Source organism: Vanessa cardui, chromosome 8, assembly GCF_905220365.1.
Source record: "Vanessa cardui chromosome 8, ilVanCard2.1, whole genome shotgun sequence".
Classification (NCBI taxonomy): Eukaryota; Metazoa; Arthropoda; class Insecta; order Lepidoptera; family Nymphalidae; genus Vanessa; species Vanessa cardui.
This window is the reverse complement of record NC_061130.1, coordinates 11,058,181-11,073,221: the sequence shown is the minus strand read 5'-3', so window position 1 is coordinate 11,073,221 and position 15,041 is coordinate 11,058,181. Positions and strand designations below refer to the sequence as shown.

Here is a 15,041-nt window from a genome sequence, read left to right as displayed (position 1 = left end):
TCTGAAAATATTCAAGATGAAAATCCTATTCCTAATCAAGAATCTATTGAATGAACATGAACTTCCTTCCACGAGTTCGTCATTTATAGAACGTCGTTCAACACGACAGCGAAGAATGCCGAGCTATTTAAACGATTACGTATTGTCTTAAGAGAGGGGGTGAATCACAAATAATATTTAAAAGTAAATTAATGACATGTAATGTCTTTTTAAATGTGTCTAATTTTATTCATAATAAAACCATAATTCTATGGTGTTGCTTATTTATTTATATCATTAAATATGCCCAATGACCGAAATTTCAGTACTACAATATATAACGACGATTGATGCGGTTTTTACCAGATACTTGGATAAATTTCAATCAAACATTTTCATTTCTCATTTTAGTCACCTTATACGCCAATTGTATCTTTTTTAGAACAAAATGACATCTTTTGTCAAAACCAGTTTGAGGTTGATGATTTTAATTTAAACATCAGAAACTTTTTAATTTTATTACTACATGTTCTAAGTTTTCACTTCTATCGGCAGTCCCTTTAACTGTCATTTTTTTTTATTTATCTTTTCGAAAATATCTAATAATGCCACCGAAAATAAGTCGTGTGCAGGTTGCTCAAATAAAATTACCAAAAAAGATCTTCTCAATTGTTTGACTTATAAGGATATGTATTGTATTGAATGCGCTAATATATCTCACCAGCGTCCTTCTTTGAGAGAAAAAGATTCGAAAGATAAATGGAAATGTCTGAAATGTAAAAACAAAGAAGAAAAAGTCTATAATTTGAAAGCATCCACCGCCATGTGTTCGCTCAAATTCGCTAAATTCTCTAAAGTTTTTTATTACGACCTGGCTTTGTTTAAACGGAAAATTACTTTTAAAATCAAAAAAATATATCGTTCCTCAGCATTCATTACCCATTCATTCAATTAGTTTCACCTCACTAGTCGAATGCAAATGACATATCAATTCAAGGTCAAAGTTGTTTATTTACCTTTTCTCCTCTTCCCATTGGAATAGACTATATGACGTGTTTATTGGTATACGTGAAGAGTATTTTGATTTTGATAAATATATTTGTAAGTATGATATTCTATTATAAGTTTTTTGTATTGTTAAATAAATGCTTTTTTGACTCGATATCAACTTCAGTTTGTTTATACTTAATATTAAACATATTAAAATGATCAAACATCTACATACATATTTATACAGTACATAGATGTTATATATATTTTAGAAATTCAATTTTATTTCGTTTTCATCAAGCTTGTTTTGCCGCACCAAGTGCATAAGGTATAAAAAATAAAAAAAAATGTTTATGCTTGCTCAATATATTTTAAAAGTAAGATATTAGTAATATAATTTTTAATACATATGTTATACAATATAATGTTTGATGTCCTGTATTATCGCAAAGGTCGTTAAAATAAAAATTCAATCCGAACCACTCCATAATCTTCTAAAATAACAACGGTTTAACCTGTGAACAATAAAGCATAAGATTGAATAACAATTGATTCATATAAAAATAACTTTAAAAAAATTAAAATAAAATATTATTATGAAGTTATTGTTATTTTCGTTGTGTAACTCACTTCTGGGAGGGCATGCGCACATGCGAGGCCTTGAACGATAACTTTGACGTTCAAGTTTACGGTTTCCATCTGAAAAAAAATATTAAACTTGAGAAACGACAATCTACAGTTAAAAACCATAAAATATACTGAAATAATGGCCATTTACAAAATAAGTAAGGAAGTAAATGTTTATTAATTATGATTTATTATTATGAAAAGCATATCTATTCAATACGTTACCTCTTTCCTTACGTTCCGTTATTCTTATTTCTGGTACATAAAGATAACGATCCTTTGAACGTCTGTTTAGATTTCTGTAAATGATAACAGGTTTGCATTCTGGTACACCTGGAACGCCAGGAGAAACTCCAGGGTTGCTTGAGTTGGATCCACTAGGAACGCTCGGGGTAAGTCCACCCGGGGAGTTTGAAGAAGGTCTACTAGGGTTGCCCGGGTTCAATCCACCTGGGGCGTTTGAAGTAGCTTCACCAGGGCCGCTCGGGTTAGATCCACCAGGGACGCTCGGGTTAGATCCACCTGGGTTGTTTGGAGCAGGTCCGCTTGGGACAGGAGTAGGTGCGCCTGGGGCAGGTGTACCTGCTGGTGTTGCGCTCGGGGTAGATCCACTTGGAACGCTCGGTGTTGACTCACTTGGGGTGTTTGAAGTAGGTCTACTAGGGTTGCCCGAGTTCGATCCACCTGGGGTGTTTGAAGTAGCTTCACCAGGGCCGCTCGGAGTTGTTACACCAGGGCCGCTCGGGTTAGATCCATCAGGGCCGCTCGGATTAGATCCACCTGGGGCGCTTGGAGCAGGTACGCCTTGGGCACCTGGAGCAGGTGCGCTTGGGGCAGGTGTGCTTGGGGCAGGAGCAGGTGCGCCTGGCTTATTCTCACTAGAAGATTTGGCTGAAAAATATCGAAGCAATTTGAAAAAGCACAAATGCTTTGTTCAGTGTTTCAACTCATTGTGTTAGACTTAAATAGAGTATATTTTTGTATTTCTTACAACATAAAAGCGAAAATACAATGCATAAAATATTTTTCAGTTGTTGGCATTTTATTTTTAGAAATGCATTAATTTGGTTATTATTAAATAATTGTAATTAACACTGTTGAATATTTTAATGATTTAGTCAATTACAGGCACACTGTGTATTTTACTAAACACTTTATTTGGATTAATCTTTTGGACAATTTTATAAATACACTTCATATTTCTTAGTTAAACAGCCAAATATTTTTAGTTAATTGTTTTGTTTTCAGCATAAATCTAGAGTTTTAAATAAACTTACCAGTTGCGATTGCTTGTGCAGAACTTGACCCATTGCCATTTGTTTTAGCTAGAATGTAATGCATCATCAGAGTTGCTTTAATTGATAATTAAATAAATGGGTATAACTTTGTTCTAAACATATTGTTACCTACCAACTTAAGAGTAACAGACTAGCAAAAGTTTAACTTGCCGGATATTCCATTATAAATTAGTTCTTACACCGTGACAACTATGACATCTGCTAAGGATTACATGACAATCCTGTGTGCCAATATGCCTCACAAAATGTACCGTAGCTCAAATGGTGAAAATCATTGTTATAACATCCCGGCAATAAACCATAATTATATTATAGCATTCGAATTATAATGAGAAAATGGCACACCATTACACAGGTACAAATGCAAAAAGCCTAACTACGAAAATTAAAAAGTAATAACTTACAGTCAGCTGTAGCTGCTGCTTGACTCGATCCATTGCCTTCGTTCTGAGCTAAGAAATAATAGAAAATCAAGTAACAATATGTTTGTTTTAATGAATAAAAATGAATACCTCATTAACAACATCGCTCACCATTCGCTATAGCTGTTGCTTGACTAGGTCCTCCAGAGCCGCTCGGGTTAGATCCACCTGGGCCGCTCGGAGTTGTTCCACCAGGGCCGGTCGGGTTAGATCCACCAGGGCCGCTCGAGTTAGGTCCACCAGGGCCGCTCGGGTTAGATCCACCTGGGGTGTTTGGAGCAGGTCCGCCTGGGGCAGGTGTACCTGCTGGTGTCGCGCTCGGGGTAGATCCACTTGGAACGCTCGGCGTTGACCCACTTGGGGTATTTGGAGCAGGTCCGCCTGGGGTAGGTGTGCCTGCTGGTGTCGCGCTCGGGGTAGATCCACTTGGAACGCTCGGGGTTGACCCACTTGGGGTGTTTGAAGTAGGTCCACTAGGGTTGCCCGGGGTCGATCCACCTGGGGCGTTTGAAGTAGCTTCACCAGGGCTGCTTGGAGTTGTTACACCAGGGCCGCTCGGGTTAGATCCACCAGGGCTGCTCGGGTTAGATTCACCTGGGGTGCTTGGAGCTGGTCCACCTGGGACAGGAGTAGGTGCGCCAGGGGCAGGAGTAGGTGTGCCTGGGGCAGGTGTGCCTGCTGGTGTTGCGCTCGGGGTAGATCCACTTGGAACGCTCGGGGTTGACCCACCTGGGGTGTTTGGAGCAGGTCCGCCTGGGGCAGGTGTGCCTGCTGGTGTCGCGCTCGGGTTAGATCCACTTGGAACGCTCGAGGTTGACCCACCTGGGGTGTTTGGAGCAGGTCCGCCTGGGGCAGGTGTGCCTGCTGGTGTCGCGCTCGGGGTTGACCCACTTGGGGTGTTTGAAGTAGGTCCACTAGGGTTGCCCGGGTTCGATCCACCTGGGGCGTTTGGAGTAGATCCACCAGGGCCGCTCGGGTTAGATCCACCAGGGACGCTCGGGTTAGATCCACCTGGGGTGTTTGGAGCAGGTCCGCTTGGGACAGGAGTAGGTCCGCCTGGGGCAGGTGTACCTGCTGGTGTCGCGCTCGGGGTAGATCCACTTGGAACGCTCGGGGTTGACCCACTTGGGGTATTTGGAGCAGGTCCGCCTGGGGTAGGTGTGCCTGCTGGTGTCGCGCTCGGGGTAGATCCACTTGGAACGCTCGGGGTTGACCCACTTGGGGTGTTTGGAGCAGGTCCGCCTGGGGCAGGTGTGCCTGCTGGTGTCGCGCTCGGGGTAGATCCACTTGGAACGCTCGGGGTTGACCCACCTGGGGTGTTTGGAGCAGGTCCGCCTGGGGCAGGTGTGCCTGCTGGTGTCGCGCTCGGGGTAGATCCACTTGGAACGCTCGGGGTTGACCCACCTGGGGTGTTTGGAGCAGGTCCGCCTGGGGCAGGTGTGCCTGCTGGTGTCGCGCTCGGGGTAGATCCACTTGGAACGCTCGGGGTTGACCCACTTGGGGTGTTTGAAGTAGGTCCACTAGGGTTGCCCGGGTTCGATCCACCTGGGGCGTTTGGAGTAGATCCACCAGGGCCGCTCGGGTTAGATCCACCAGGGACGCTCGGGTTAGATCCACCTGGGGCGCTTGGAGCAGGTACGCCTGGGGCACCTGGAGCAGGTGCGCTTGGGGCAGGTGTGCTTGGGGCAGGAGCAGGTGCGCCTGGCTTATTCTCACTAGAAGATTTGGCTGAAAAATATCGAAGCAATTTGAAAAAGCACAAATGCTTTGTTTAGTGTTTCAACTCATTGTGTTAGACTTAAATAGAGTATATTTTTGTATTTCTTACAACATAAAAGCGAAAATACAATGCATAAAATATTTTTCAGTTGTTGGCATTTTATTTTTAGAAATGCATTAATTTGGTTATTATTAAATAATTGTAATTAACACTGTTGAATATTTTAATGATTTAGTCAATTACAGGCACACTGTGTGTATTTTACTAAACACTTTATTTGGATTAATCTTTTGGACAATTTTATAAATACACTTCATATTGCTTAGTTAAACAGCCAAATATTTTTAGTTAATTGTTTTGTTTTCAGCATAAATCTTGAGTTTTAAATAAACTTACCAGTTGCGATTGCTTGTGCAGAACTTGACCCATTGCCATTTGTTTTAGCTAGAATGTAATGCATCATCAGAGTTGCTTTAATTGATAATTAAATAAATGGGTATAACTTTGTTCTAAACATATTGTTACCTACCAACTTAAGAGTAACAGACTAGCAAAAGTTTAACTTGCCGGATATTCCATTATAAATTAGTTCTTACACCGTGACAACTATGACATCTGCTAAAGATTACATGACAATCCTGTGTGCCAATATGCCTCACAAAATGTACCGTAGCTCAAATGGTGAAAATCATTGTTATAACATCCCGGCAATAAACCATAATTATATTATAGCATTCGAATTATAATGAGAAAATGGCACACCATTACACAGGTACAAATGCAAAAAGCCTAACTACGAAAATTAAAAAGTAATAACTTACAGTCAGCTGTAGCTGCTGCTTGACTCGATCCATTGCCTTCGTTCTGAGCTGAGAAATAATAGAAAATCAAGTAACAATATGTTTGTTTTAATGAATAAAAATGAATACCTCATTAACAACATCGCTCACCATTCGCTATAGCTGTTGCTTGACTAGGTCCTCCAGAGCCGCTCGGGTTAGATCCACCTGGGCCGCTCGGAGTTGTTCCACCAGGGCCGGTCGGGTTAGATCCACCAGGGCCGCTCGAGTTAGGTCCACCAGGGCCGCTCGGGTTAGATCCACCTGGGGTGTTTGGAGCAGGTCCGCCTGGGGCAGGTGTACCTGCTGGTGTCGCGCTCGGGGTAGATCCACTTGGAACGCTCGGGGTTGACCCACTTGGGGTATTTGGAGCAGGTCCGCCTGGGGTAGGTGTGCCTGCTGGTGTCGCGCTCGGGGTAGATCCACTTGGAACGCTCGGGGTTGACCCACTTGGGGTGTTTGAAGTAGGTCCACTAGGGTTGCCCGGGGTCGATCCACCTGGGGCGTTTGAAGTAGCTTCACCAGGGCTGCTTGGAGTTGTTACACCAGGGCCGCTCGGGTTAGATCCACCAGGGCTGCTCGGGTTAGATTCACCTGGGGTGCTTGGAGCTGGTCCACCTGGGACAGGAGTAGGTGCGCCAGGGGCAGGAGTAGGTGTGCCTGGGGCAGGTGTGCCTGCTGGTGTTGCGCTCGGGGTAGATCCACTTGGAACGCTCGGGGTTGACCCACCTGGGGTGTTTGGAGCAGGTCCGCCTGGGGCAGGTGTGCCTGCTGGTGTCGCGCTCGGGTTAGATCCACTTGGAACGCTCGAGGTTGACCCACCTGGGGTGTTTGGAGCAGGTCCGCCTGGGGCAGGTGTGCCTGCTGGTGTCGCGCTCGGGGTTGACCCACTTGGGGTGTTTGAAGTAGGTCCACTAGGGTTGCCCGGGTTCGATCCACCTGGGGCGTTTGGAGTAGATCCACCAGGGCCGCTCGGGTTAGATCCACCAGGGACGCTCGGGTTAGATCCACCTGGGGTGTTTGGAGCAGGTCCGCTTGGGACAGGAGTAGGTCCGCCTGGGGCAGGTGTACCTGCTGGTGTCGCGCTCGGGGTAGATCCACTTGGAACGCTCGGGGTTGACCCACTTGGGGTATTTGGAGCAGGTCCGCCTGGGGTAGGTGTGCCTGCTGGTGTCGCGCTCGGGGTAGATCCACTTGGAACGCTCGGGGTTGACCCACCTGGGGTGTTTGGAGCAGGTCCGCCTGGGGCAGGTGTGCCTGCTGGTGTCGCGCTCGGGGTAGATCCACTTGGAACGCTCGGGGTTGACCCACCTGGGGTGTTTGGAGCAGGTCCGCCTGGGGCAGGTGTGCCTGCTGGTGTCGCGCTCGGGGTAGATCCACTTGGAACGCTCGGGGTTGACCCACTTGGGGTGTTTGAAGTAGGTCCACTAGGGTTGCCCGGGTTCGAGCCACCTGGGGCGTTTGGAGTAGATCCACCAGGGCCGCTCGGGTTAGATCCACCAGGGACGCTCGGGTTAGATCCACCTGGGGCGCTTGGAGCAGGTACGCCTGGGGCACCTGGAGCAGGTGCGCTAGGGGCAGGTGTGCTTGGGGCAGGAGCAGGTGCGCCTGGCTTATTCTCACTAGAAGATTTGGCTGAAAAATATCGAAGCAATTTGAAAAAGCACAAATGCTTTGTTCAGTGTTTCAACTCATTGTGTAAGACTTAAATAGAGTATATTTTTGTATTTCTTACAACATAAAAGCGAAAATACAATGCATAAAATATTTTTCAGTTTTTTGGCATTTTATTTTTAGAAATGCATTAATTTGGTTATTATTAAATAATTGTAATTAACACTGTTGAATATTTTAATGATTTAGTCAATTACAGGCACACTGTGTGTATTTTACTAAACACTTTATTTGGATTAATCTTTTGGACAATTTTATAAATACACTTCATATTGCTTAGTTAAACAGCCAAATATTTTTAGTTAATTGTTTTGTTTTCAGCATAAATCTAGAGTTTTAAATAAACTTACCAGTTGCGATTGCTTGTGCAGAACTTGACCCATTGCCATTTGTTTTAGCTAGAATGTAATGCATCATCAGAGTTGCTTTAATTGATAATTAAATAAATGGGTATAACTTTGTTCTAAACATATTGTTACCTACCAACTTAAGAGTAACAGACTAGCAAAAGTTTAACTTGCCGGATATTCCATTATAAATTAGTTCTTACACTGTGACAACTATGACATCTGCTAAGGATTACATGACAATCCTGTGTGCCAATATGCCTCACAAAATGTACCGTAGTTCAAATGGTGAAAATCATTGTTATAACATCCCGGCAATAAACCATAATTAGGCATTCGAATTATAATGAGAAAATGGCACACCATTACACAGGTCCAAATGCAAAAAGCCTAACTACGAAAATTAAAAAGTAATAACTTACAGTCAGCTGTAGCTGCTGCTTGACTCGATCCATTGCCTTCGTTCTGAGCTGAGAAATAATAGAAAATCAAGTAACAATATGTTTGTTTTAATGAATAAAAATGAATACCTCATTAACAACATCGCTCACCATTCGCTATAGCTGTTGCTTGACTAGGTCCTCCAGAGCCGCTCGGGTTAGATCCACCTGGGCCGCTCGGAGTTGTTCCACCAGGGCCGGTCGGGTTAGATCCACCAGGGCCGCTCGAGTTAGGTCCACCAGGGCCGCTCGGGTTAGATCCACCTGGGGTGTTTGGAGCAGGTCCGCCTGGGGCAGGTGTACCTGCTGGTGTCGCGCTCGGGGTAGATCCACTTGGAACGCTCGGGGTTGACCCACTTGGGGTATTTGGAGCAGGTCCGCCTGGGGTAGGTGTGCCTGCTGGTGTCGCGCTCGGGGTAGATCCACTTGGAACGCTCGGGGTTGACCCACCTGGGGTGTTTGGAGCAGGTCCACCTGGGGCAGGTGTGCCTGCTGGTGTCGCGCTCGGGGTAGATCCACTTGGAACGCTCGGGGTTGACCCACCTGGGGTGTTTGGAGCAGGTCCGCCTGGGGCAGGTGTGCCTGCTGGTGTCGCGCTCGGGGTAGATCCACTTGGAACGCTCGGGGTTGACCCACTTGGGGTATTTGGAGCAGGTCCGCCTGGGGTAGGTGTGCCTGCTGGTGTCGCGCTCGGGGTAGATCCACTTGGAACGCTCGGGGTTGACCCACCTGGGGTGTTTGGAGCAGGTCCGCCTGGGGCAGGTGTGCCTGCTGGTGTCGCGCTCGGGGTAGATCCACTTGGAACGCTCGGGGTTGACCCACCTGGGGTGTTTGGAGCAGGTCCGCCTGGGGCAGGTGTGCCTGCTGGTGTCGCGCTCGGGGTAGATCCACTTGGAACGCTCGGGGTTGACCCACTTGGGGTATTTGGAGCAGGTCCGCCTGGGGTAGGTGTGCCTGCTGGTGTCGCGCTCGGGGTAGATCCACTTGGAACGCTCGGGGTTGACCCACTTGGGGTGTTTGGAGCAGGTCCGCCTGGGGCAGGTGTGCCTGCTGGTGTCGCGCTCGGGGTAGATCCACTTGGAACGCTCGGGGTTGACCCACCTGGGGTGTTTGGAGCAGGTCCGCCTGGGGCAGGTGTGCCTGCTGGTGTCGCGCTCGGGGTAGATCCACTTGGAACGCTCGGGGTTGACCCACCTGGGGTGTTTGGAGCAGGTCCGCCTGGGGCAGGTGTGCCTGCTGGTGTCGCGCTCGGGGTAGATCCACTTGGAACGCTCGGGGTTGACCCACTTGGGGTGTTTGAAGTAGGTCCACTAGGGTTGCCCGGGTTCGATCCACCTGGGGCGTTTGGAGTAGATCCACCAGGGCCGCTCGGGTTAGATCCACCAGGGACGCTCGGGTTAGATCCACCTGGGGCGCTTGGAGCAGGTACGCCTGGGGCACCTGGAGCAGGTGCGCTTGGGGCAGGTGTGCTTGGGGCAGGAGCAGGTGCGCCTGGCTTATTCTCACTAGAAGATTTGGCTGAAAAATATCGAAGCAATTTGAAAAAGCACAAATGCTTTGTTCAGTGTTTCAACTCATTGTGTAAGACTTAAATAGAGTATATTTTTGTATTTCTTACAACATAAAAGCGAAAATACAATGCATAAAATATTTTTCAGTTGTTGGCATTTTATTTTTAGAAATGCATTAATTTGGTTATTATTAAATAATTGTAATTAACACTGTTGAATATTTTAATGATTTAGTCAATTACAGGCACACTGTGTGTATTTTACTAAACACTTTATTTGGATTAATCTTTTGGACAATTTTATAAATACACTTCATATTGCTTAGTTAAACAGCCAAATATTTTTAGTTAATTGTTTTGTTTTCAGCATAAATCTAGAGTTTTAAATAAACTTACCAGTTGCGATTGCTTGTGCAGAACTTGACCCATTGCCATTTGTTTTAGCTGGAATGTAATGCATCATCATAGTTGCTTTAATTGGTAATTAAATAAATGGGTATAATTTTGCTCTATACATATTGTTACCTACCAACTTAAGAGTGACAGACTAGCAAAAGTTTAACTTGGCCCTAGATTTTACATTAGAAATTAGTTCTTACACTTTGACAACGATGACATCTTATAAGAATTACATGACAATCATATGTGCCAATATGCCACACAAAATGTACAGTAGTTAAGTAATTAAAAATCAATGAACTATTTATTGGTTTTAAGGAATGAAAATGCCTTATTGAGACCATCGCTCACCATTCGCTCTAGCTGCTGCTTGACTCGATCCATTGCCTTGGTTTTGAGCTGCGAATAAATTGAAATGTATTAAATAAGATATTCGTTATAATTAATGAAAATGTATGCCTCAATAAGACCATCGCTCACCAGTCGCTCTTGCTGCTGCTTGACTCAATCCATTGCCTTGGTTTTGAGCTGCGAATAAATTAAAGTATATAAAATAAGATATTCTTTATAATTAATGAAAATGTATGCCTCAATAAGACCATCGCTCACCATTCGCGCTGGCTGCTGCTTGACTCGATCCATTTCCTTGGTTTTGAGCTGCGAATAAATTGAAATGTATTGAATAAGATATTCGTTATAATTAATGAAAGTGTATGCCTCAATAAGACCATCGCTCACCATTCGCGCTGGCTGCTGCTTGACTCGATCCATTTCCTTGGTTTTGAGCTGCGAATAAATTGAAATGTATTGAATAAGATATTCGTTATAATTCATGAAAATGTATGCCTCAATAAGACCATCGCTCACCATTCGCGCTGGCTGCTGCTTGACTCGATCCATTTCCTTGGTTTTGAGCTGCGAATAAATTGAAATGTATTGAATAAGATATTCGTTATAATTAATGAAAGTGTATGCCTCAATAAGACCATCGCTCACCATTCGCGCTGGCTGCTGCTTGACTCGATCCATTTCCTTGGTTTTGAGCTGCGAATAAATTGAAATGTATTGAATAAGATATTCGTTATAATTAATGAAAGTGTATGCCTCAATAAGACCATCGCTCACCATTCGCGCTGGCTGCTGCTTGACTCGATCCATTTCCTTGGTTTTGAGCTGCGAATAAATTGAAATGTATTGAATAAGATATTCTTTATAATTAATGAAAGTGTATGCCTCAATAAGGCCATCGCTCACCATTCGCGCTGGCTGCTGCTTGACTCGATCCGTTGCCTTGGTTTTGAGCTGCGAATAAATTGAAATATATTTTACTTGAATTAAAGTAGTTTATAGAATCGGATCACAGTTAACTAATATATTATACCTGAGGCACTGGCGTCTGCTTCACTCGATCCTTGTCCTTTACTTTTCGCTGTAAACAATTAATAATGTAAGTAAACAACAACAACAGCCTGTAAATTCCCACTGTTGGGCTAAAGGCCTCCTCTCCCTTTGAGGAGAAGGTTTGAAACATATTCCACCACGCTGTTCCAATGCGGGTTGGTGGAATACACATGTGGCAGAATTTCTATGAAATTTGTCACATGCAGGTTTCCTCACGATGTTTTCCTTCACCGCTGAGCACGAGATGAATTATAAAGACAAATTAAGCACATGAATCAGCGGTGCTTGCCTGGGTTTGAACCCGCAATCATCGGTTAAGATGCACGCGTTCTAACCACTGGGCCATCTCGACTCGATTTGTAAGTAAACGTCAATAAAAATTTATACCTTATAAACGTCAATGGATATTTACCCTTTGCTGAAGCTATTGCTTGGCTCGTTCCATTACCGCTGCTTTTAGCTATAAAAACAAATCATTTTTAATTCATAATAATAATTATATAGAACACTAAATTCTTTTTTCTGATATTTCAAAATTTTAAAAATAGAATGACGTATAATTGGACTCCTAAATAGTCAAAGATGGAATTTGAATATAGACTCACCATCGGCTGCAGCTCTCGCTTGGCTCGATCCGCTACCATTGCTTTCCGCTAAAAATAAAAATAAAGAGTTTTTAACACAATTATAATATGAAATGAACAATAAATGCCCAATGAAACCTTTTTTTGTAAGTTGTATCTCATGTGATTGAATTATTGGCAATTTTGACACATTAATATATACACTTACCCTCAGCTGAAGCTGCTGCTTGGCTCGACCCTGAACCATCGTTTTCCGCTAAAAAAAACGTGTATTTTTAAAAAACAACAATATTCAGTTAGCTTTCAAAATTTTTCTTAGTGCAATGAGTACATGGGAAAAATATCCAAATAAAATTTGAAATTGAAGGAAAACACAAGTTCCAGAAGCGGATGCATGAGCTTCGCTCGTATCTGAACTATCATTATATATATATATATATATATATATATATATATTATCATCAAAACGCATTGCTTTTGGATTTTTTATCATTCAATTTAATTCGGTAAACGAAACAGTTATCATACCATGCTCTAGGTTTCGAAACAAAACAAAGCTTCTATCTTTGTTTTGTATCAGAATAACGTTATTCAAATAATAGGTTGGAGAGAAAGTTATGTCTAAGTATTTAATATGTATTAATTATATAGACCTCGATAGTTGCCTCGTTACTTGTTGGCATCTTTCAGGTAAAATACCAATGACTCACCAGAATAAATAAATACTTTTAAATTGTTACTTAACGAAATAGATCATATAAATGTGACTTTTAGATTTTTTTTCTATTTGTCTCTTTTTTAAATATTGAATTTGCAATATATCGATATTTTTTAAAGATATAATAAAATCGAGTTGGGATATATAGGAAAAAAATTGATATTTCAATAAATCGGCTTCATTTAAAAAAAATCGTAAGTCAGCTCAAAATGATTTCATAGTCCAACTTACAATTTTAAACTGAATAAACCAGGAATAGAGAAAAATATTTATACTTGCAAAAAGGTAGACTACCTAGTTTTCAGATGATTATTTTGTATATTAAAATGTCCTATCTATGTCTTTTTGTATTTAAATTTTCGTCATCGAAACGCATCGCTTATACAATTTTAATCATTCCATTAAACTGTGGAAATGGTTTTCATTCCATAATTTAGGTTTAGAAACAAAACAAAAATAGAGTCTATTTTTATAAATTTTTATTATTATTTCAAATGTATGTAATTAAATGTTAAGCTGTCATTGGTTCCAAATACGGATTCCGCACAAATGAAATGACTAACAAGAAATTCTATACGTAATATTAATAGACTATTTATAATTACTTACAACTAGCATCAGCATTTGCCTCACTATTTCCACTTTCTGCATTGTCCGCTATTAAAAATAAAGAATTATCAATAAGATTCTAGTTTAAAGTACTTGAGACTTATACAAATATATGGATAATTTACTTACAGCTAGCATCAGCACTTGCCTCACTACTTCCACTTCCTGCATTGCCCGCTATTAAAAATTAAGAATCATTAATAAGATTCTAGTTTAAAGTACTTGAGACTTATACAGACATATGGATAATTTACTTACAGCTAGCATCAGCACTTGCCTCACTACTTCCACTTCCTGCATTGCCCGCTATTAAAAATTAAGAATCATTAATAAGATTCTAGTTTAAAGTACTTGAGACTTATACAGACATATGGATAATTTACTTACAGCTAGCATCAGCACTTGCCTCACTACTTCCACTTCCTGCATTGCCCGCTATTAAAAATTAAGAATCATTAATAAGATTCTAGTTTAAAGTACTTGAGACTTATACAGACATATGGATAATTTACTTACAGCTAGCATCAGCACTTGCCTCACTACTTCCACTTCCTGCATTGCCCGCTATTAAAAATTAAGAATCATTAATAAGATTCTAGTTTAAAGTACTTGAGACTTATACAGACATATGGATAATTTACTTACAGCTAGCATCAGCACTTGCCTCACTACTTCCACTTCCTGCATTGTCCGCTATTAAAAATTAAGAATCATTAATAAGATTCTGGTTTAAAGTACTTGAGACTTACAAGATATGTCTATACAGACATATGAGTTACTAACTGTAGCCCGCGGTTCTGCCTGGTGGAAATTATATAAATAACTCAAAAGACTAATTTAAAATATTACGTCAATTTAAGACCCCTTTGTAAAGAACATTTCTAATTCAACTTTGGTGGGCTATACTCACCAAACTACTCGTAAAGCTCATTCTCGACCAGGCTATTTAGAATTCCCAGTCGAAAACCATGCTTCTCTTACATTTACTCCGGCCATTTTAAATATTGGAATTCTGAAGGTAACAAAGCTATTCTTTGGATTTACACTGTTCCTCATCCATCCATCTATTATCCAGTGATAACTGTAGCCTCTTTGACACGATAGAGTGCCGTAATTATAATTCTGATATCATTGCATAATTTTGGAGGTCTTAAATCCCTCCGTAATATTATTGGTACGACAATCTTTCTAGATATCAAATTACTGACTTCTATATAATTTCCATCCCTTATTTAACCCTCTTAGGTGTAGAATATATAGAAACGTATAAATATACATATATTTACACATTTTTAATCAGTGTCCCTTAACTTAAAAAGTTTCGGCCTTCCATACAAACCTTTAACCTCTATTTCACCCCGTTAGGGGTAGAATTTCCGAAATTCCTTTGTTAGTGGATGTCTACTCACTGAATTGATTTTACTTACCAAATTTCAAGTCCCCAACTTTAATAGACGCTCGGCGATAATGATTCAGTCAGTCAG

The 15,041-nt window shown here is 42.0% G+C and overlaps 1 protein-coding gene across 1 annotated transcript; it reads right to left on the bottom strand.

Annotated features, from left to right (window-relative positions):
- Positions 1-3,433: 3,433 nt before the first annotated feature.
- LOC124531781 (uncharacterized protein DKFZp434B061-like) lies at positions 3,434-8,785 on the bottom strand. The gene is made up of 10 exons (XM_047106307.1): positions 8,448-8,785; positions 8,319-8,366; positions 7,900-7,947; positions 6,420-7,510; positions 5,987-6,324; positions 5,858-5,905; positions 5,433-5,480; positions 4,256-5,044; positions 3,911-4,206; positions 3,434-3,814 (listed from the first exon to the last, which is right to left on the bottom strand). Exons 1-10 carry the CDS (start codon positions 8,448-8,450, stop codon positions 3,434-3,436), a joined length of 3,090 nt encoding a protein of 1,029 aa, XP_046962263.1. The 5' UTR covers positions 8,451-8,785.
- Between the last annotated feature and the right edge of the window lie 6,256 nt (positions 8,786-15,041).